Below are 21,322 nucleotides of genomic sequence, written 5' to 3'. Positions count from 1 at the left end.
AAGTTCACCGCGCGGTGGAAAATCCCTCATACGGACGAAGTCAGCCAACTGCAAAATGTCAACGGGGACCACCCGCAGAGCAGTTTCGTCCTGATTACTCTGGATATGCACTTGGAAAAACAAACCACTTTAAAGCACCAAGCGAATTCTATGAAAAGTAAAACTCATTTTATTTGTGATTTGATTTTAATAACTAGCTTTCCATTATCAAAAATCATTTCCTCTTCCAAGAAGTTAGCAAACTATTTGCATTCTATAGCCGCAGTTTTTCAAAGTGTATTGACGAATCAAGGGATTACAAGCGGCAATTCGAAGCGAACACCGGAATCAATCGGAGGGAGTAGGAATGAGGGTGGAGTTGGAGGTCCGTTGATTGAAGGTGGAAGGCCGTTCGGCCGTGTTTCAGGGTGGAATCGAGTGGAAAACCTTCGCCATCGGATTGGCAAGGGTTCATCGGCTGTCGGGTGTCGATTTTCGTGTGTAGTATTTGACATCGGCGCATGACAAAAGTCACATGGCCAGCGGATTAGTTACACCTTCTGAGCTCGAACGGTGAGGCGGAAGGTTTCCCGGCCGGGACTCTCGTCCGGGAGTCGCTACATTGTTGCTGCCCGCTGAACTGTGAGCTGAATTGAATGCCAAATGCCAAATGGTGAATGGCGAATGCCGAATGCTGAATGCCGAGAACCCAAAGCCTACAACCGAATGCATTTTCCGGCCAGCGAGTGCAGAGCGTGCCTTGATTTATTCCCGATTGTGCGGAGATTAGCGCTAATGGCTGAGGCCAGTCCGCCGGCAGCTGCTTTTCCGGCCTTTCAGTGGTCGGAGTTCAGCGGGGTGGTGGGGGGTGGAAAACTGAAACCTTTCAGCATAATTGAATTCGGCCATAGTCCCGGGACATTCACCTACTTAAGCCCAAAAAATGGCCTCTGATAACTAAGCCAAATATTAGCCAGCCCGCCAAAGACACATGCCATGTGTGTCAACAGTTCATCGAGGCGTCAATTACTTTGCATAACGTTGGCCCGGCGTGGGGAGTGGGGGATTGAGTCCTTCAAGACAACAAATGAATTTTAAGTGTGACTGCGGCCGAAAGAAACGGCCAAGAAACGTGTGCGTCGCCTTAATCTGCTCTTGGCCCGCTTAGCACACACATGCTCGGATGTACGGAGGACTAGGCTTTCCAGATATTATCCGCTTATTTATGGCCGTCGTTAACATATCTTAGCCAACTGGAGTTTATCTGGCGGCCAAAGCTGGGCTGGGCTGGGCTCTAAGTTAAATGAGCCGGGATTTCGACTGGCATATGTAGCATACACATTGGCTAAGTGAAATTGTTTAGTTTTTGCACGACTCCCGTTTCTCGAGCAAGTGAAAGTTCCAAAGTACGTGACGATTTGTTTTGTTTTAAGCGAATTAAAAGCCGGAGCTCAATTATTTGTGGCCTAAGCAGATGAGTCAGACAGCCACTTTCATTTGTCGCCCCAAAACCCCTTTGTCGGCCAATCAATAATGAAGTTCTCCGGCTCGAGGATAAATGCCAGGACATTAGGCCAGACCAGGGGGCATATTTAGAAAGCCATTTTCACATGGCTCGAGAGGACACTAAACCGAAGCCAAGCTGACCCAATCTGCCAATCTGAATGCCGACCCGGCCGAGAGATAATGATTAATTGTCAATTTAGGTGGGACAATGACAACAGACTGGCCCACTCGGCCCGAAATGGCCAATAAACGGTTCGGTCGACAGTTACCTTAAAAGCCGGCAACAATTTTGGCATCCGGTCGCTAAGCCTACTACACTGTCCCATCTCATGGAAACCCACTCACATGTCCATCAACATGAAGATGCGGTCTGGAGTTCCAAACTCGACTGGCCTGACATGTGGAAATAAATGTACTAGAAAATTACCAACTTATGTAATCTTGGTTAGCATCATTTATCAAGCGGACGTTTTGCAATTTTTCTTACTTTTGCGGCGAGGAGACGAGGGAGAGGGCAGGCCGAGGCCATCAGGACATGTCGAGAAGTCGGACCCAGACGCACATGTGTGTGGACTCAGTCACAGTCGCAGGAAACTGCCATTTCTCAGTCGCCTGCAAGCGGAGAGGTAAATTTGTCATACCTTGGCGAAAGGCTCTAGCGGCTAATTGAAAGAAGTGGTCCTGGCATAAGTGCTCCATTTCTGGGACTTCAACCTCTTGGCTTTTCCTTTACCAGAAGTTGAGTTGTGTTTTGTTTTAAGCCACATCATATTGGGTCAGAGGCAGAATAAGATTGCGAATTCCGTTTTAATTTGAGTATCGCATAACTTTTGTTCCCTGGAAGAGCAGTCTTAAAGAAGTCCTTCTCCACCTGGACTTTTCCTTGTGGCTTTGACCCATTTGTCACTTACTATCTGCCCCAGTGTAAAAGTGATGAAATTCAAAATTCCAAGTGATTCAAGTGACCCTCACCGAATAGATTTGGCATTTAATATCGTTTCGCTAGTCCAGCTCCGCAACGGAAGGCATCCGCAAAGGCGTCGTAAGATGCGCGACTGGCCGAATAGCGGACTGCTGTTATGAGCCAGCACAATACGCAGTTCAACTTCAACTCCAAGGAAGACTACAACACCACCCTGGACACCATGAGCCGGGATTTCGACGAGCGGTGGAACCGCCAGACAACGTCGCCGTACACCAACCTGGAGAACTACATAACGCGCGCTGTCCTTGGCAACGGCAGCTTTGGTACTGTGGTGAGTTCCCAGGCTCCTCAGATTAGGGATAACATAGGGTGGATATATTGCCGAAAGGTGATCCAATCTGGACCGCCAAAACCCATTACTCTATCAATTTCCCGCAACCCATATTTTAAACGTTTGTGATAATTGTATAAACCTTTATACGCTTAAATTTTTCAAATCGAACACGTTTGATTTTTGGAACCCTATTCAGACCCTGCAACTTCATTAATTTTACCAATTTAAATCCTAAACGATCTGCGTTTAAATATTTCCGATGTTTTGCCAATACGAGGCCGAATTCACGAGACCCACAGCCCATAACTTTGCCTTTTTTAGTCCGATTCCAAAGTGGCATACCTTTTAATGTGTGTATTGACACCCTTGAAGAATCTTCATTCAAAATTCTCAAGCAAGCTGCGTTCAATCCTTTAAATCGGAGAGGGCCGATTGTTTTACTCTTATGCATGTCCGGTTTTTCAAGTTTCCACCGGCCTGCAAGGAAGACACTAGTTTAAATGTTCGAAACTATACTTTGAGCTGAACCCACCATTAGATGCTGGTCAAGGAAAAGGGTGGCAAGAACTACTACGCCGCCAAGGTGATGAGCAAGGAGGACTTGGTGCGGCTCAAGCAGGTGACCCACGTTCACAACGAGAAGCACGTGCTGAACGCCGCTCGGTTCCCGTTCCTGATTTACCTGGTGGACTCGACGAAGTGCTTCGACTACCTCTACCTGATCCTGCCCCTGATCAACGGCGGGGAGCTGTTCAACTACCACCGCAAGTGAGTGTCCATCGCACTGATTCCACACGACAGTAGACCGGACCTAATGAGACTCCCAAAAGGGTTCGAAAGTTCAACGAGAAGCAGGCCCGCTTTTATGCCTCGCAGGTGGTCTTGGGGCTCGAGTACATGCACAAAATGAACCTCATGTACCGCGACCTGAAGCCCGAGAACATCCTGATCGACCATAAGGGCTACATCAAGATCACGGACTTCGGTTTCGCAAAGGTAGGCTAGTCTGTATGTGGATCTTGTTTTAAAGGCCTTGGCTAACACTCAGCGAGTGGACGGTCGCACCTCCACCCTGTGCGGAACTCCGGAGTACTTGGCGCCGGAGATCGTGCAACTCAGGCCGTACAACAAGTCGGTGGACTGGTGGGCCTTCGGCGTCCTGGTGTACGAGTTCGTGGCGGGACGCTCGCCGTTCGCCATCCACAACCGCGACGTGATATTGATGTACTCCAAGATCTGTGTGTGCGACTACAAGATGCCCAGCTACTTCACGGCCCAGCTGAGGGGCCTTGTTGAGAGCCTCATGCAGGTGGACACCTCGAAGCGGTGAGTGGGGTGCTTGGGGTTGGGGCTTCCAGGAGGTGCTCATGCCACCCCTTCTCAGTTTAGGAAACTCGAACGAGGGCGCCACCGAAGTGAAGAGTCACCCGTGGTTCCAGGGGGTCGACTGGTTCGCCATTCTCAACCAGGAGGTCGTGGCGCCCTACCTGCCCACCGTAACCGGCCCCGAGGACTTGTCCAACTTCGAGAACTTCGAGTTCAAGGATAAGATGAAGTCCCGAATAAATCGGCATCCCGATTTGTTTGCGAATTTTTAAATGTCAATTTGTACGTAGAAATAGTAGTACTATTTGTTTACCTAAGTCTAAGTCTCGGAATTTGCTAATGGGGAATAGGGGATACTACATAAATACAACGTAGCCCTGGCTCCCAAACTCATTTTCAAACCGATCTTTTTATAATGCCCTCGTAGAGAAAAATTCGAAATTCCAGTTAAGTTTTAATAGCGATTTTAAAGAGCCCAAATAGCGAAGAGTGTAGGCAATGGGGCCGCAACCAGAGCAACCGCAGATGCACTTCAGTCCCAAGGTGGACTACATCCTCATCCTGGACAAGCTGCGCGAGGAGTTCAACAAGAAGTTCGCCACGAACACGCCCTCGCCTAACACGGGCCTGGATGACTACGAAGTGAAGGCCACCCTGGGCTCGGGCTCCTTCGGCAAGGTGCAGCTGGTGCGGGAGCGGGAGACGGGGGCCTACTACGCCTCCAAGCAGCTCAGCAAGGACCAGATCATCAAGACCAAGCAGGTGGGCCACGTGATGAGCGAGAAGAACGTGCTGCGCTCCATGATGTTCCCGAACGTGGTCAACCTGATCGCCTCCTACAAGGACTTCGACAGCCTGTACCTCGTCCTGCCGCTGATCGGCGGCGGGGAGCTCTTCACCTACCACCGAAAGTGAGTCTTCCCAATGGAGGCTCCTCGCCAATGTTAGCAACTGATATCTCCGCAGGGTGCGGAAGTTCACCGAGAAGCAGGCTCGCTTCTACGCCGCCCAGGTGTTCCTGGCCCTGGAGTACCTGCACCACTGCAGCCTGCTCTACCGCGATCTCAAGCCCGAGAACATAATGATGGACAAGAACGGGTACCTGAAGATAACTGATTTCGGATTTGCCAAGGTTTCCCATTCGAACTTTCCACTTAAAAGAGGTATGCTAACGTTTCTTCTTGCCACTCAGAAAGTGGAGACCCGAACGATGACTCTGTGTGGCACGCCGGAGTACCTTCCCCCGAGATTATCCAGTCGAAGCCCTATGGAACCAGCGTGGACTGGTGGGCCTACGGAGTCCTGATCTTCGAGTTTGTGGCCGGCCACTCGCCCTTTTCCGCCCACAACCGCGATGTGATGAGCATGTACAACAAGATCTGCGAGGCGGACTACAAGATGCCCAGCTACTTCAGCGGGGCCCTCCGCCATCTGGTGGATCACTTGCTGCAGGTGGACCTGTCCAAGCGGTAAAGTTCGAAATCTGATAGGTACTGAACTTAATTAAGGTCCCTTTTCCCTTAGGTTTGGCAACCTGATTAACGGCAATCGGGACATTAAGGAGCACGAGTGGTTCAAGGACGTGGAGTGGATCCCCCTCCTGAACCAAACCGTGAATGCGCCCTATGTGCCCAACATCAGCAACCCGGAGGACATCTCCAACTTCGACAAGGTCTCCGAAAAGCCGCGGCCCAAGGCCAAAACCATGCGCCATGAGGAAGCCTTCGCGGATTTCTAACTTTCGGTGTTTGACTTGTGTTAGACCGTTTGACTTTGTGATTTTTGGCAGCATTAGCTACACTCGTCTCCAAATACCCCGACTTTTCTTTGACTTGCAACAGCTGCTGCTCACATGTGAGATGTCAACAGCTTTGTCTTGAGAGGGGCCACACTCCCCCGCTTGAGTTTTCTGGGAAAACAGCTGGCTTCGCTGCCTTAGCGATTTCCCACACTTGTTGCGCTATTTTCCGATTTCCAGCAGCCCCAATTTTCAATTCGACAAACTTGACTTGTAATTAGACTTGGGGCAGTGCCATAAATCTCGTACGTTTGTCGCTGATGCAAGTGGATGGATGGATTTATGGCCCCTCTGTTTACTTATCTGCGAGTGGGTGTAGCTTTCGCTGAAAGAGATCGCCCCATCTGGAAACTTTTGCACGAAATTATGTTAAACAATATTTAAACGAGTTCCCCGCTAGCCGCTAGACCAGGGTCATAAATCTTTTATACCTTTTTCTGCTCTTCTGCATATCGGCCACATTGATTTATATGCAGAGACTTAATAAAAATAGAGCAATGGCCAGACGGCAGAAAAACTAGACGCCAGTGCTCGGTGGCTCAGTGGCTCGGTCCAAGGTCCACGGTCCAAGTCGAATACCTTTCCACGGTCCTTTGTCCGGCTAACAAAACAAGGGCCCTCGAAAGGAGGGGGTGTGTGGGGGCGAAAAGTTATGATTATCATAATTTTTGTTACGTGAGTTTTCATGTGGAAAAGATGAAACATCATCTCCGTCGTCTCCGCCGCAGCTTCCCTCGGAGTCGTCTGAGCTTCCCTGCTTTGCTTCGGGGTGGAAGTCGTCATCGCTGTAATCATGGCACGCATTTACTCCTGTTTTTACCTCTGCTTTTTGGCGCCCGCCAGGCTGGCGCCTTTTCCAGCTCCAGACCTTCAGATATCCCATCCCCGCCATGTCCTGAATGGCTTCAGACTCCAGACACATTTTCTCCGTGTTGTGTTTTGCTTTTCGCATGCGTTTTCGGTGGTTTTCGCAGGAAACAAGGGGCTCGCACTTCCTGGCCAGACTGCCAGCCAGATAGTAAGACATCATGCATTCTAATGAGAATTTTAATTGCAGCCCATTGACCACTTGAGGAGTCCTGTCAGCTTTCGTTCCGGAGCGGAGTTCGCAGGACACGTGGCGCGGATGCGCTTCATGCTCGACTGGCCTGAGAATTCGCCCGAACCCGTTCCACTCTTCACATCGCCACTCTTCACCCAGTGACAAATTCGGGAAATTAGCGATGCCCTGCATCAGATACATTTCACATTACGGACGGACAATTGAATCCCGGGGGTTGCTGCTACTTCGCTACTTTGCCGCTCATCTGTAAGCGAATTAATTGTTGTTTTGATTGCGCTGGGAAAGTCCTGCTTCGTTGGGAAATGAATTGTGCACGTTTATTGCATGGATCGGTGAAAATTCGTTACGAAACTTATGGTAGGCTAAGCTGGCAGACTAAGACTGCTCGAGTTCCACCTCGACTGAAACTCCCGGCAGGTCCTCCTTGAACTCGGGCGTGTAGATCTTTCCGGAGGCCAGAACGAAGCACTCCTGGAAGTCCACGATGAAGTAGGCGAAGGGGCGGTTCACCTCGAAGCGCTCCACTCCCGGCTGTTCGGGCTCTGGCTCCGGAACGGGAAGTACAGTGGACTCTGCGCTGGGCGAACGGGCCTGCATTGTGGCTGCGGACAGGGAGTTGGCACTGCTGCCTCCCTCGTCCACGCGGACATTCACGAACTGCACTATCTCGTCCACGTGGACGTCGGGATCCTCGGAGAGCAGGCCCAGTTGGGCCTCGGTCCTCGAGAAGACCTTCTTCAGGCCCATCTGCTTGAGCATCGCCTCGGAGCGGGAGGTCTCCTCCACCTGGAACTTGGGCAGGGAAATGTGCAGGTCCTTCATCTGGAACTGCTTCTTGGCCAGCAGGAAGTCGCTAACTTGCAGCTGGGAGATCACGTCGCTCAGTCCCTCCGTTTCGTCGGGCAGCACAATGCACAAGGCATACCGAGATGTCTCATAGGGAAGGCTCAGCACTCGAGCCTTGACCTGCGGCAGGTCCGCCACATGGAACTTCCCGCGGGCGTGCATCATGGTGGCCTTCATCGCGTCCTCGTTGGTCATGAAGAAGAACTCGTCACTGCCGTCCCTCAGTTGGTAGAAGGGGTTCGCCCAGCTGCCGCGGTAGTAGAGTCCGTTGAAGAGCAGCATCTTGGACTTGGATCCCGCCGAGCGACCAGTGATGGAGTTGGCACTCAAGGCGGAGGCGATGTCGTCCTGCCGGAACAAACTACGGGCTCCATAGACCTAAAAGTAAATCAAGATAAAATTAATTGATATATGTTGTTCCAGTTACACTTAAGAATAGAAATTTGTATGACGAATAAGTAGGAAATAGTTGAGAAATTATAACAGTTCACTTTTTAATTACTTTCCCCCTATAATTTATTAGATTTTCTTGCTAACTTACCCGACTGACGGATGCCAGCTGCGACTCCAAAGCGAGCATTATCTCGTCGCCGCCATCCTTGACCACCGACTTGACTGCGTTCTCCAGCTTCTGGAGGGGCAGGCGCACCTTCTCGGGTTCACTGGCGGTCACCGCGGGAGTGGCCACGATCTTGGCCAGCTTCTCCTCCTCCTGGACCGTCTCGTTCTCCTCGAGGTTCTTGATCTGGCTCTCCTCCTGGTCGCTGCGCTTGTTCTGCTGCTTCTCAGCTGGATTTTCCTCGGCTGCCACGTCTGGTTTTTCCTGTTTTTCCACAGCGAGACTGGTGGTGGCTTCCTCGGATTCCGTGGTGGTGGCCTGCTGCTGTTCTTTCTGCAGCAACTCGGCCTCAGCCTGGGCAACTGGTTTTTCCACATACTGCTTGTCGTCGATGTCGCGGTCGAACTTGGAGGCCTCTTTGTCGATGATTTCCTGGCCGTAGCCGTCGGCTGGAATGGCTGGGATGTCCTCGTCGTCCAGATTGATCCTCTTGAGGGTCTCGAACCCAATGACGTCCTTGCTGTTGCTCTGCTCGGTGCTTCCCTCGGCGGAGACGCCGCTCTCCTTCTCCTCCGAGAGCTGCAGCGAGGTGTTGGGCTCGTTCCAGTCGTACTCCTGTCGGCTGATGTCCTTCACATCCACAAAGTAGTGCTTCTGGAGCAGGTCCTGGAACTCCGCGCGGGCGCTGTTGTTGCGGTAGATGTACAGCCAGGTCTGGAAGGACGGCAGGGCCACCGCGGCATCCCTGTTCTGGTAGCTGCCCAGAATCCTCCTGTAGGCATCCCGCAGCTGGTCACGATCCTTGGGGTAGCCGAGGACCTGCTGGAACTCGGAGTAGGTGTCGCCCTCGGAGGCCTCCGCCAAAACGGCCAGGATGGAGGCCACTCCCAGGGGAGAGTGCACCTGGTTGGCGTCGATGTCCTTGTTGAATTTCAAGAGCTGCAGGGCGATGAGCTGGGAAACCTTGCCGGCAAAGGATCCCTGGGTCTCCTCCTGCAGCTGGGCAGGCAAACTGTGGCCAAGCGTGGCCAGGAAGGCAACGAAAATCGCGCAGAGAACCGCTTTCATGGTAACGACGAGCGCGAATGAAGCCCAAGAAAGTTGACCAAAGACTTTTTATGAAAGCCAGGCCCCGAGAACCAGCGAGAACGAAGCGCCAAACTGGTTAGAAGAGCTCGGGGATCTCGGGGGCTTCTGGGGGGAGGCTTTGTTTGATTAAGCGCGATCGGCCGACGGACAAAGAAAGTCAACGAAAGTGGAAGTGGCGTGGGCCGCTCTCGAGGGCCCAAACAAATGGGTCACGCCAACAATCAATATGTAAATGCTGCACAACAGCAGACAAAACCAGCGCAAACAAAAGTTCAAAGTCATTGAAATGTTAAGGAGACAACAACAGGTTTCCATCAGCGACTCACTACGTGATTGACATTTGATTTTTCTAGCCGGTTAATTGCATTTTCTTGTACTCTTTGTAGTATTTAGTGTGGCAATCGTTTCCCCGAAACTAGATGGGCCTAAACAGTGTGGAACGGGATGGAGATTGCCTAACAGCTCATAGAGCTGTGAAATTTGGCAATCTCGGGATCTACCTGACCACGCTTAACCCAGTTTTACTCTCCCACCGAGTGGCGAGACTCCAGAACAAATCATATCCCAATCATAAAAGCTGGCCAAAACAGTTTCAACACACTTCGAGGCCACTGAACTTGGCCATCGCAGCAGTTGTTGCTGCTCTGCCCGCTGATTACCAAATACGATGGCCGGGCGAAAGCGGCCAGAATCGAGAATATCACGAGAAGCAAGTACCCAACACAGAGAAAAATTGGTCAGATAACGGAGAAGTTACTGCAGAAGATCGTAAAGCCTAAGTTTGCCTATTAAAGTAGCTTAATAATTATGTTTCAGCCAACTAAAACTGCTATGATAATAATATTTAAACTCGATTTAAAAGTCTGCATCATTTCTCAAAGTGCATCTTGGAGTACCAGGTGTGACGCTCATACTTCCTAATAAAATGTGCTAAATTAAAGCACAGCCAACAAACACAGATTCGTTTTGGAGGCTTGTAAACGAGTTTTCCGCCTTAGAACGAGTCATACAAAAGTTGCACAACTTTATAAAACGGAGAGGTGGGACTTTTAAAGGGGGAGTGGGGATATACTAAGTGCAGCGAACTTTCCAGAGAGCCACAAAGAACCCAAGAAGCCAGAGTCACTGGAGCTGCTTATGTAATTTATTCGACAAGTTCCGCATTTGTTCTCGATACTCTTCGAGTGAGGAAAGGTTACTGAACTGCGTGATTAATCAGAGGTGGTAAAAATCCAGTTTAATTAGCATGCATTCGAATTGGTTCGAGATTGATATAACTTATTTGGGCCAGTTTGGGGAGTTCGATAAAAGTTATTTTTAAATATCAACAATCTTCGTCGTTAAAATCGCTATTGTGTTCTTTGTTTTCCAGACTTGTTAATAAAGGTATGTCAATCAACCAATGTTCAATATAATACATTAGTGGAAACTTGATTTTCTTATGTATTTACTCAGAATTTAATTGTTTTTTTAAGCGAGAAGTACATTTCGGAAATTAGACTTTTATAGGAAGAAGAGTATTTCATTCTCGACTAACAAGCTAAATCCCCAGAACTTTTTCAGTGTTTGTCACCTTGGGCCTGCCGTTATATTTTGAAACAAATACGAGTATTTTGTATTTTTGTTCAGCTTTTTGTCCATAAATTCCAATGCCCAAAACCATAAATTAGAGCCGCTCCGAGTGCTGAGTGGTAGATACTTCCGTTTCGACTCCACACGAGCAGCCCAAAAGGGTCGAAGGTCGGTTAGGTGAATTAGAAGTTATTATGCCAAAACGGCAAACTAGCAAATGTCGCATAAATTAGAGGAGGAATCCGGCAGGACACCTTCCCCGGATTTCTTGCAGCCGTTGTAAGGGAACATTGTAAGACGAGGCTCAAACAACACCGCGGGGAGACATTAAGGACCAAAATAAGAAGAGTCCTGGCAGTGGACAGTAGTTCTTGGGTTGGGAATAGTTGGGTCGCCGGCATTCGAATTACTCTTTATAGACGGCGTGACTAATTGTTTGATTTATGCAAATGTACTGGAAAACTTGTTTCCCAACTTTTAGTAATTAGTGGGGGCTGCCTTTAAGAAAGTCTCAAGAACTTGACTGCTTTAAGAGTTGAGGAATCCTTTTCCTTTCTGTTCTATTTGTCAGGAGGTGAGCTGTCATCTGTCAGCCGTCATAGAGCACGCAATACATCATAAGTCAAAAGGTGAGCTCCTGGCTCAATCGCTTTTGCCCCCGGGCCTCGGCGACTTGCAAAATAATTAAACTTCTGTTTATTCTCCCAGAGCCAGGGAAGAACTTCTTAATTATGTTTGATAAACTAACACAGGCCTTCTGCAGATCCCATTCCTATTCCCTGCCATCCTCGCACATGTCACGTTGACATTTAGCACTCGACAGGACTCGAGGTGATGAATCTTCCCCGGCTCCTCCTCCTGAAGCCATGTGTGCGACATAATTACGGAACAAAAGGCTCAGGGAAGCGTTGATATAAAAGGTGAACCACACCGAAAAAAATAAACTGAGAAACTGGTGTAAGCTCAAAATCCTTAGTTTTATTTTTAAAGTACTCAAAGTCTATTAGATGTACTTAGAGAATGGAGTTGACGGAATTCATGCGCTTCATTTGCTCCACTTAATTCGGCAGCGTTGCCGGCGATGAACTGTTCGTTCCCTCAATTTAGTCACGTTTTAAACTCCAGACTTAAACCTCCGATCAGGGGGAAAAGCGCCACAAGGGGAGTCACCTCCAACAAGTTGCGGGCTCTGGAGGCGAAAATCCTGGTGGATCCCGGGCCAGGGCTCAAAACTTGCTGCCAACGTGGCGGCAATTCCACTCGTAATTGATTTATGACATCAAAGACATATTTTTCGCAATGTTGCGTGGCCTACGTGCGTGACAGTTGACTGGCTGGAGGTCCTGGCTTTGGCCTGCTCCTGATTCGGTCCTGCTCCTGGTGCTGGCCAGCACCATCTTGTTGATAATTTTGACTTATGGCTGGTGCTGCGGTGGGTCCGGGATTTTTCGCATAACTCTGTCACTCAAAAGTGGAAACAGACGCCCAAGATCTTCTCCACCGTCTGTTTCTGTATCTCTTACTGCCTTTGTATCTGTATCTGTATCTGTATCTGTATCTCTGCATCTCCTCTACTGGCAATCGGTGGCAAAGTTTTTCTATTAGGCGCAATTATTTCAAGGTATTATTGCTTTTAATTAATTCAATTAAACGCTTCATAAATTTTTACTTTTTGATTTCGTTGCCTGCGGCCGCCTTTGCCAGAGTTTTCCTTTAATGGAAAAACTTTGCCCACAGATTTCCAGCATCCGAAAAGGGTTTAATTAACGGTTGGCCGGGGGGTGCTTGGGTGGCCTGGAATTCGCTACTTCGCTCAAGATTTCGGATGTTTATTAAGGGATTCCCGTGGCTCGTCGTAAAATTTGATTTCGCAACTGAAGAACGCCAGTTATTGAATGCCGAGTGGTCGCGTTTATTTGCATTTTTGTGTGCATGGCTGCAGATGCCGAGGAGAGGCTATTAGCAGCACAGATCTGATAAAATAATGTTTCTCAAACAAAAAAGGGAGTACGGAAAATGCTTGAACTTCAATTAAAAGGTCATCAGCAGTCGACACAGCTGCTGCCCAGGAGATTGAAAAGTTCGGGGGTTCGGGCTCACCTAAAACGTTATTGATATGTAAGCAGCATGCTCGCACCTTCCCCAAAAAAGCTGGGAAACTCCTCCTCACACGTGATGACTTCCATCATTATCAACACACTCGGGCGGACAGACTGCAGGGAGCTTTTCCTGTAGTGCCGTCCGCTTTTCCGACTTCCCGCCACCCCTGGGGGCCGAATAATCGAACTAGCGTCGAACAACAATTTGTTTTAAATGCCAGAAGTGAGGGCCAGACAATCGAGCCCCGGACCCCTTAATAATTTATGAAGACCGCTCCACATGTGGGTCGGCATGCTGGAAAAGTTTTCTATCACTCCGATCTAATAGAGATTAAATGCATGTCGAAAAGGCAATTAGTTGGAGCAACCCCCAGTGGAGGAAGTCCTCCCCCTCTGGAATCGCCGACTTGAAGTCCAACTTTCGACCTTTGGTCGCTCATTGAATCAAAGTGTTGCTCAATTTTTCTCCAGTCTAGGTGTTGTTCTTGATTTCTGGGCAGGATTCGGGGGTTGGTAACTGCCGGAAGCAATTTGGGCGAACCCTTCTCAAAGGGTTTCCTGCGAAGCTCAGACGCTGCGTCACTGCTAATTAAACTCGCGCTGTCGCCGCTAATGAGCAATGAAAACAACGTGTTGTCCGAAAACTCTTGAGGAAAACTGCCCAAAAAAACGGATCGAAACTCCGTCTGCAGGGGCGGAATGGGCTGATAAGGGCTCCTCGGAATCGTCAGGTTGAATCAGCCATCAAAATAATGAAGGCACAGATTTCTCATTACTCTGGAATATTTTTCCACCAATTTTTTCGGGCTTTAAGCCATTTAAAAGGATTAGTTCTCATGATTTTTTCAAAGGATTGCGCTTCGGGGTTGAGTTCCATCGCATTTCCACCTTTTTCTGCTAGTTCTGTGCTCAGACTTTTCGTCATTTAATAAAAGTACGTGAAAAGAAGGTTTTTAATTCAATTTTCAGGCTGTTCGGAGAGATAAGGAGATCCAAAGGGTTATAATTAAGAGTGACAGTTTGTAGGAAAGCCAGGAAAAAGATTTATCCACCGTTTTCGTATCCAATGCGATTGCATTGTTTGCTCAATAAATTCGCACACATTACTATTGTCGTTTTTATGAGCTAAGAAAGTAAAAAGTCACTAGGAGAACGCAGAGTATGCGACTGCAGAAGACTCTGCAAGAGAGTTTTCCACAACTTCCTCCTTGAACTGCCGACTTCCACCTGACGACAGGCGAATGCTACCCCGAATATCCGAGAGTGTATGGTCGAAGTAATTCATACTGCGTAGCACTTTGCCATAAAAATGACAATTGACTTTGAACTCGAGCGAGCAGCAGGACATTTCCACATTTTTACATTTTGTCAGGCAGCCAACAGGGCAGCGATACATGGAAACTAACTCAGCACTCGGCTCCCAGACTCCGATCCAATCCACGAACCGAGTTTCCCCACTTCGTACTGCAGTTGCTGGCCTCCTTCCTTTTATGACACCAAGGTACACGGACGAGACGACAGCGACTACGACAACGGCAATAACTACAGGAAAGTCTCTGACTACACGGAGAAAATCATAAGGTAAAAAAAAAGATTGTTCATAAATTAAGAAACCCAAAACTAGAAACCGTGATAAAGAAAATGAGTTGATTATTAACACGAACATTCAAAGAAAATTCTTTGAAATGTTAAATTCGCAGCATTTAAATTAAATTTAATATTTTTGATCTCAGTGCTCGATGGCAATGCAGCTTGTGTTCCAAGGTGGCGGTGTCGTCCTGGCCAAAATGTTATGGTGTTATGGCGGAATTATGCGACGCCGCCGTTGCCCCTGGTGTGTTTATGGCCCCCCTGTTGCGGGTTGGAGTGCGAGGGGGATGGCCTGATGACGAGCATCCCGTCCCTCTCTGGCGACGAACGCACTTTGCCGACACCCGTTTCCCGCCCCGTTCGCCCGGAGAAAATTATAAATTACATCCTTGGAGAGCGGGGACTTTTCCACCGTCCGAAGGAAAACTCCTTGGTAGTTGAGTTTTCTTTTTCCGTGCAGTTGAACACGAGATGCATGACAAATGGCGGCCAGAAAGCCAAGAGAGGGCCGCGGAAAACCCTTTAAAGTCCTCCATCTATCGCCACCGCATCAGTTCATTAGTCCAGCACAAAGATATACATAATTCCTGCGGATACCGATACGGATCGCCGTGCCAGATTAATTGGCTCGCTGAGCTCTCCGAGTAAATATTTAATTAATCGCCGATTTGTGCACTGAGCTCTCTATAACTCTTCGTTCCCATTCCTCGAAAGCTGGAACGCCTTGTGACTAATCGAAGCCATCCATTATGTTGATAGATTGGCCCACGTTCAGCAGCGGAAATAGTTGTAGTCCTTGGCAAAAGTCCTTCCATTTAGTGGCCTCAGTTTGTCACTGGAGCTTACCGCTGCTTAAGGTACTTGTAATTGAATCCCTTCGGTGAACGAACTGTGGGGAAATCTAAACAAACAGCTGGGGGAAAGGACTCTCTAAGGGAGTTCGCTTATTCATAAGCCCGCTCATGCAAAATTGCAAGTGGCTGTTGACAAAAGTTTCAAGTAGCCACCGCAACTAACATAAGTAGAAAAAAGGGAATAAAAAAACTCCGAGCGAAAGGAGCGGGGACTATATAGCTGGACAGACGTGTGTCTGATCTGAATGCTAGATAAAATTATTACCCTTTTTATTCTCGCCAGTGCACGCTGGGATTTGTCCGAATTCGAATCCGTGTCGGTCTCCTTTTTCAGGACCTGAAGATGGCCGGCAGTTGGAGATGGAGAAGTAGTCCCAGTTCAGATCCAAATCCAAAACCAAGTCCGAGTCGCCGTCGCCTGTTTATTTCCTGTTGGACACTTTCCGTTTGTCGTTTGTTGTATAAAAAGTCGCCGCTGTGCTCCACCTTTTTTTCTTCTCTTTGGGAGTTTTTGATACCCCGTATTTCGGCGCTAAGAAGTGTATGCTGTATCCAAAAATATTTGAAAGGAATCCTTTGCGTACTATATTTAAGATATCTAAACTTAAAATTAAAAAGTATTTTTTTCTTTTAAATGTGTATAATTCGGAAGTCCTTTTCATTTTGTTAATACCAGGTATGCGTTACGTCGTCAGTTTGCAAACTAACCCCCGAACCAGATTTTTTCGGTTGTTTTTTACGGCTCACACAATAAGCATCATCAACAACAACAACGGCGACTGCAGGAGCAGCACTCGACGTCATCAGCAGCACATTGTGTCCTGCGAACCAAAGCGGAATAGTCTCCAAGTCCGAACCAAAATCCGTAGTCGGAGACGATGGCCGCATGCCGATAATGTGCGGCCATAAGGTAATGAAAATTTTATCTGATTCTGGCAATAGTTGCACCCTTTCTGCTCTGGCCTTTGATTTGATTTCGGACCGAAGGGGATAATACTTGTAGTCGTGGAGTGAGAGCTGGATTCTGAATGGGATGGGTGTCCCGAGCTCCGGCAAATGATACAATACTTTGTGGTCAGCATGTGTGCCCAAAAGGTACGAGTATTGGTCGCATTTGATTGAAATTTGAATTGCCACCCCCCCGCAGCACAAAAGGATTCGCATCCGAGTGGGTGTGTGCATACTTTTAGGGGCAATCGCCGAGTACGTGCTGCGGCGACAATAACAAAAACGAGTCCGCAAACCGAAATCCAGATCCGTTCGGACGACAATAAGACCGAGCACTATTTCATTTTAGATTTTAATCAATTCCGTTTGATGTGACACGTTTGTGGGCCGCTTTCGGTGCCATCCCCAAAAATCCCCACAAGGATTTGCAGCATATGCAGGCAATACGGAACACTTGCCGCCTAATGAAGGTACAATCGAGTCACTTTTATACCCATCAAATCAAGAATGGCTTCATTACGTACATCCATTATTGTTCATAACTCGCATTTGATTATATTTTGAAAAATTATCTCACAAAATAAAGGCCATGTAAAGGAAGGCAGAAATTCCATGAATTTTCACTGCATAATTTGAACGAAATTTCAAAAGATTCCCCTCGTGTAAAATTGTTTAAATTTAAAATAAGACTATTTTTGGGTTGAATGTAAACAAGTCCATACTCGATCCTTTATTATTGCGACTAAAAGTATGCTATAAAATATCACTGTATCCTGCTTTTGAGTGGGTGTAAATAATATATGGTAACAATTACTTTAATCTCATTTCCTTGAAGTGTTTTGTAAATATAATTAGGGGTTCATAGATCACAGGGAATTGTTTAGAGCCCAGCTGAGTTTGCCAAAAAAAAGAACAGTCACTAAACAAATGTCACCCAATAACCAAGCAATTATCTAAGGCATCATCCCCTGAACCCCAAATAGATCCCATAAGAAAGCCCATAAATAACAACTAAACAAGCCAATTGAGCAGAAATTGACTCTTTTCCACCGACCCCAGAAAGAGCCCCAATAAATTCCGGGCACACACCTGCAACTTCCGAAGGACAAACGCTGCAATTATCGGAGCAGAAGTCCACAGTCCGAGGAGGGCAGCAAATCCAATAAACTTCACAATCGAACAGCACATAAATATTAAACGATGATTGAGCTGCAGCCCACACAGCAATGCTCGCACACAGGGAAACGGGAAAACGGGGAAAAGCTTAGGGAAAAATTACAATTTATTGGACATTTCCGCTCAGTGACAAAAGTGGACAGTGCAAGATTTATGTCCTCGACGATTTTCTGGCTCCGGGATTTATTGAGGGGCCTTTCCCAGTTAATACCTGATCACTTAAGGTTAAGTGGGCTCAAGCGGCCGGGCTTAAAGCCGCTTCAAGGACTCTTCCTCTGCGGGAAAGGACCAAGTATGTGGCCAACTCGATTACTATGCAGGCACCTCAATTGCATTTTGCAGTTACTCAAATTTGCATATCATTCCACTCCGTAAACTAAACTAAAACTAAATAAATGCCAAAACAAACCGAAAACTTTCCCTGGGGCCGCATTGCTAACTTTATTATGAGATCAGGGGGTCTGGGCATGGTGGATATTACGTATCTGTGGCTCTCCGGCCATCGCTCAGAAAAAGTAAAGCGCTCTGATTCCGGATTCTATGCTGCCGACATGTGTCACTCTGCAGTCCAGCAGGCATAAAGATTTGCGGGCCTCCAGCTCTCCACATCCAGTAGTTCTGCAGTTCCATAACCGTCCTGTTTTGGGAGTATGCGAAATTTGCATTTTCGAAAAACTCAGCGCCGAGTGTGAGGTGTAGCTGCTAACAGAGGCTGAGCAATTGCACTGAAAGAATCTTAGTATCACTTTTAGCTCGCTAGATTTGCAGGGGATGTGTGACGAAAGAAAGGCAATAAACTTCCAAGTATTTCTATAGGCTTATCTCAAATAGTATTTACCTGAAGTAAGAACTCATCTGTTTTTCACAGTGCAGGGTTGCTGTCCTGGACAGTCCTGCAAAAGGTCCGAGAGTCCGGAGCAGAAAAGAGCCTTCCAGGATGGGCCCTGGTCTTCCATCATCGTCGCAGTCGCACTAATTCCTCAGCAGCAATTTATCAACAATAAACAGTTGCAGACATTTTGCTTAGTTTTAGCGTGCGGGTGTGTGCGTGTGTGTATCTGTGTGTGTGTGACGTATCCTGTCCCAAACAGGGATGCATGAGAAAGTTTGACTCTCGAATGCTGCGGGCGGGCTTAAAGTGCCCGATGATTTAAGGGTCTCAGCCTCAGCCGAAAAATCCTGCGAATGGTAGCATCTCCTTATTGAAATTCCTCGATTGATATCCGCGAATTTCTTTGTCACTTTTCGCTGAATACGTATTTGGCTAATTCCGCAAATTGGCTAAATAATTTGCACATTGTTCGGAGGCCTCGCACACGTAACGTGGCAGTAATCCAATAAGCGGCAGCAACAATTTTCGCGCTTGCATCGCCATTTAATTCCATTTACGCCTCATTTGCTGGCTGACAGCAGGGATCCTTGAATAATATGTACTTGGGAAAAAAAGCAAGAGAACATACATTAAAATGGGATTAAAAGCACATACGATTTTATTGTGTCAAAACACTTTTAAAGAATGTTTACATTCGGTGGTATTAGTTGTTATAAAAGCTAATATTGGCTGTAACTACTATATGTAGTTTATTGTGAGGCTATATTTTTCCCCAGTGTAAATACGGTTCTTAATAATCGAACCTGTTTTTTCTGCCTCCCAATTGATTCGATTTGCGATTTCAGAGGTGGAGAAATTGTCACGGGGGTGCGAAATGTTGAGTGGGTGAAAAGCCGAATGGTTAATGGAATTTCTAATCATTTCGTTAGCTCGGGCTAATGAGCATGTGTTGTCCTTTAAACATGGGCTTAAGTAGCTATATCCCGACTCACGATGACGAAGCCGCTTTGAGGCTTAAGAGGCGCCCGTCTGGCTTTTGAATCCGATTCTGAAACACCTTGAGCCGTGGCGCCAGTGGATCGCTTTTAATAAACTTGTCGCACAGTTAACTTTATTAAGATTAATGAGCATGTGCGACGGGGGGCATTGGAAAGTGTTCCTCGGAGTCTGGTCGACAAACGCCACAATAATAAAAGCACATTTCACTAGCTTTAATGACGTCATTACGTGGCATTTACTTGCACCACCACCCAGAAGCCACCCCCTGGAAAACCACCCACTATGTCTGGCCTTGTCTGCTGCTGCTGCTGCTGCAGCAAAAGCAGCAAAGTCAAGACGTTAATGTGTCCAATAATTTAATTTTAAGTACCTTGCAAAAAGAAATACGGCTACATTTTTACAGACAATTTCCTTTAATGGCCAGACGAACTGCAGCAAGTCGAACCTGTGGCAGGTCCTGTTTGCCTTGGCTCCTGATTGTCCTGTCGAAGTGGAAGGACATCCCGGCGCTCGGAGGTAATTGCACGGAAAAAGTCGAAGCCAAAGTTGCCCTGCAGTCGCCTTTGTGTAATTGAAAATTTAATATTTATTTCGCAGTTAGTAAATCAAAGTTTCAACGCACTGGATAGCGCACTGCATTACATATTCATCATACGCCCCGTGGGTCATAAAAAACACAGAGAAAGGAGTCAAGCACATGTGGAGAGTGGCGATAAATCAAGTCAACCTTTGCATGAGTTTCGCTTTCTTTCTGCGTATTTATCCACAGAGCTCTCATGAGTCAGCGGAAAGTAATAAAGTTGAATCAGAAACTTTGGGCGATGGCTTCCAAGGGGCCATTATCCCCAGTGAAACATGCTCGTACATGGATTAGTGTTCAATAAAGCCAGGCGTTCTGCGCTCCCTTTAAATATTTTTTTAATAACAAGCTGTTGCTGCTCATGTCCTTTTTCACTGCTAGTTTCGAGGTGTTAACAAGCTGGCCAAGGAGCAGACGAGTGGCGAATAAATAAAACAAAGGGCGGACGAATATTTCACCGAGCATTTTAGCTGCAAAATCATAAATAACATGTAAATAGCTTTTATCTAACAGCTCTCGTCACAGCGGAAGCTGCCAAAAACCTCACGGAAAAGCGCTCGAAAAAGTTGCACAAAGCCGAAAGTGGGAGGGGAAAACCCAGGGGCCGAAAAGAGTTCGAGTCCGACACTTCAACTTGCTGCTGCTGCAGCTCGCATCAATTAAACCTAAATTGTTGCAGTTGTTAACACGCAACAAAATTGTCTGCTGCACTGCAGCTAAAAAACTCTGGCAAAAAACGATGAAGACCAGCAACAAAAACGAAAAGTGTCAACAAAAAAATCGAACCCAGTGAGTTGCAAGTGATGATTATTAACTAAAAGATACCCTCGAGGGAAGGAAAAACGGAGGTTTATGGCATATTTTGAAATAAAGTTTATTATGCCATTACGATTTGTTTCATGTTATCTCACCGCCTTGAATAGTTTTCCTCCTCAAAGTAATTGTTACGACAAGTGCGCTCATAAATAAAGCTGCTATAAATATTTATAAAAAATAAATGAAGAGGTTTAAAAGCTGATCTAGTCTAAATCACTTCCCCGTTGCCTTAACTGCAGGGTGCACAATAAAAAGAACTCCGAAATTGGTAAAACGTCAAGTGTAAAATGGCATAGAACTGCATAAAGCCGCAGTTGGAAAAGTGGGAAAAGTGCGGGAAAGCCGGGAAGCGGGAGGGGGTCGATGAGTGTACTTCTGCAATGGGATTTATTCTACGCTGACCCTTTTTTCGCTGCATCTCCTCTCCGCAG

At 47.2% G+C, this 21,322-nt stretch overlaps 3 protein-coding genes and 1 pseudogene across 6 annotated transcripts; 2 read left to right on the top strand and 2 right to left on the bottom strand.

Annotated features, from left to right (window-relative positions):
* Positions 1 to 553: 553 nt before the first annotated feature.
* LOC108086788 lies at positions 554 to 1,816 on the bottom strand (annotated as a pseudogene).
* A 574-nt stretch (positions 1,817 to 2,390) lies between these two features.
* Positions 2,391 to 4,463, top strand: LOC108086850 (cAMP-dependent protein kinase catalytic subunit 2). 4 transcript variants are annotated; one of them, XR_006245799.1, is made up of 6 exons: positions 2,391 to 2,741; positions 3,283 to 3,512; positions 3,575 to 3,740; positions 3,793 to 4,070; positions 4,134 to 4,352; positions 4,421 to 4,463. XR_006245799.1 is itself a non-coding variant. In XM_017183903.2 (6 exons), exons 1-5 carry the CDS (start codon positions 2,565 to 2,567, stop codon positions 4,340 to 4,342), a joined length of 1,065 nt encoding a protein of 354 aa, XP_017039392.1. In that variant the 5' UTR covers positions 2,391 to 2,564; the 3' UTR covers positions 4,343 to 4,352; positions 4,421 to 4,463. The 4 variants fall into 4 exon arrangements, 3 of the variants coding, with proteins under 3 accessions (XP_017039392.1, XP_017039393.1, XP_017039390.1); XM_017183903.2 differs by having other exon boundaries at positions 4,129 to 4,352; XM_017183904.2 differs by lacking the exon at positions 4,421 to 4,463 and having other exon boundaries at positions 4,134 to 4,387.
* Positions 4,464 to 4,565: 102 nt separating this feature from the next.
* LOC108086849 (cAMP-dependent protein kinase catalytic subunit 2) lies at positions 4,566 to 5,882 on the top strand. The gene is given in 5 exon segments (XM_017183900.2): positions 4,566 to 4,981; positions 5,037 to 5,202; positions 5,263 to 5,308; positions 5,311 to 5,539; positions 5,595 to 5,882. Coding segments are annotated over 5 exon segments (1,068 nt in total). The 5' UTR covers positions 4,566 to 4,568; the 3' UTR covers positions 5,809 to 5,882.
* A 1,344-nt stretch (positions 5,883 to 7,226) lies between these two features.
* LOC108086848 lies at positions 7,227 to 9,438 on the bottom strand. Its single transcript, XM_017183899.2, has 2 exons — positions 8,319 to 9,438; positions 7,227 to 8,155 (listed from the first exon to the last, which is right to left on the bottom strand). The coding sequence occupies exons 1-2, from the start codon at positions 9,402 to 9,404 to the stop codon at positions 7,307 to 7,309; spliced, it is 1,935 nt and encodes a 644-aa protein (XP_017039388.1). The 5' UTR covers positions 9,405 to 9,438; the 3' UTR covers positions 7,227 to 7,306.
* Positions 9,439 to 21,322: the final 11,884 nt, after the last annotated feature.

The sequence above is a fragment of the Drosophila ficusphila genome, unplaced genomic scaffold (assembly GCF_018152265.1).
Source record: "Drosophila ficusphila isolate 14025-0441.05 unplaced genomic scaffold, ASM1815226v1 contig_791, whole genome shotgun sequence".
NCBI classification, from domain to species: domain Eukaryota; kingdom Metazoa; phylum Arthropoda; class Insecta; order Diptera; family Drosophilidae; genus Drosophila; species Drosophila ficusphila.
The sequence above is the reverse complement of the archived record's forward strand: the minus strand, read 5'-3'. Positions and strand labels throughout refer to the sequence as shown.

Excerpts from the sequence above, each read along its gene's own strand:
- LOC108086848 (XM_017183899.2), bottom strand. The coding sequence starts at position 9,404 with ATGAAAGCGGTTCTCTGCGCGATTTTCGTTGCCTTCCTGGCCACGCTT. Across the intron at positions 8,156-8,318 it reads AGCTGGCATCCGTCAGTCGG|GTCTATGGAGCCCGTAGTTT; the intron begins GTAAGTTAGCAA and ends ATTTACTTTTAG.
- LOC108086850 (XM_017183903.2), top strand. The coding sequence starts at position 2,565 with ATGAGCCAGCACAATACGCAGTTCAACTTCAACTCCAAGGAAGACTAC. Across the intron at positions 3,513-3,574 it reads CTGTTCAACTACCACCGCAA|GGTTCGAAAGTTCAACGAGA; the intron begins GTGAGTGTCCAT and ends GACTCCCAAAAG. Across the intron at positions 3,741-3,792 it reads CGGACTTCGGTTTCGCAAAG|CGAGTGGACGGTCGCACCTC; the intron begins GTAGGCTAGTCT and ends GCTAACACTCAG.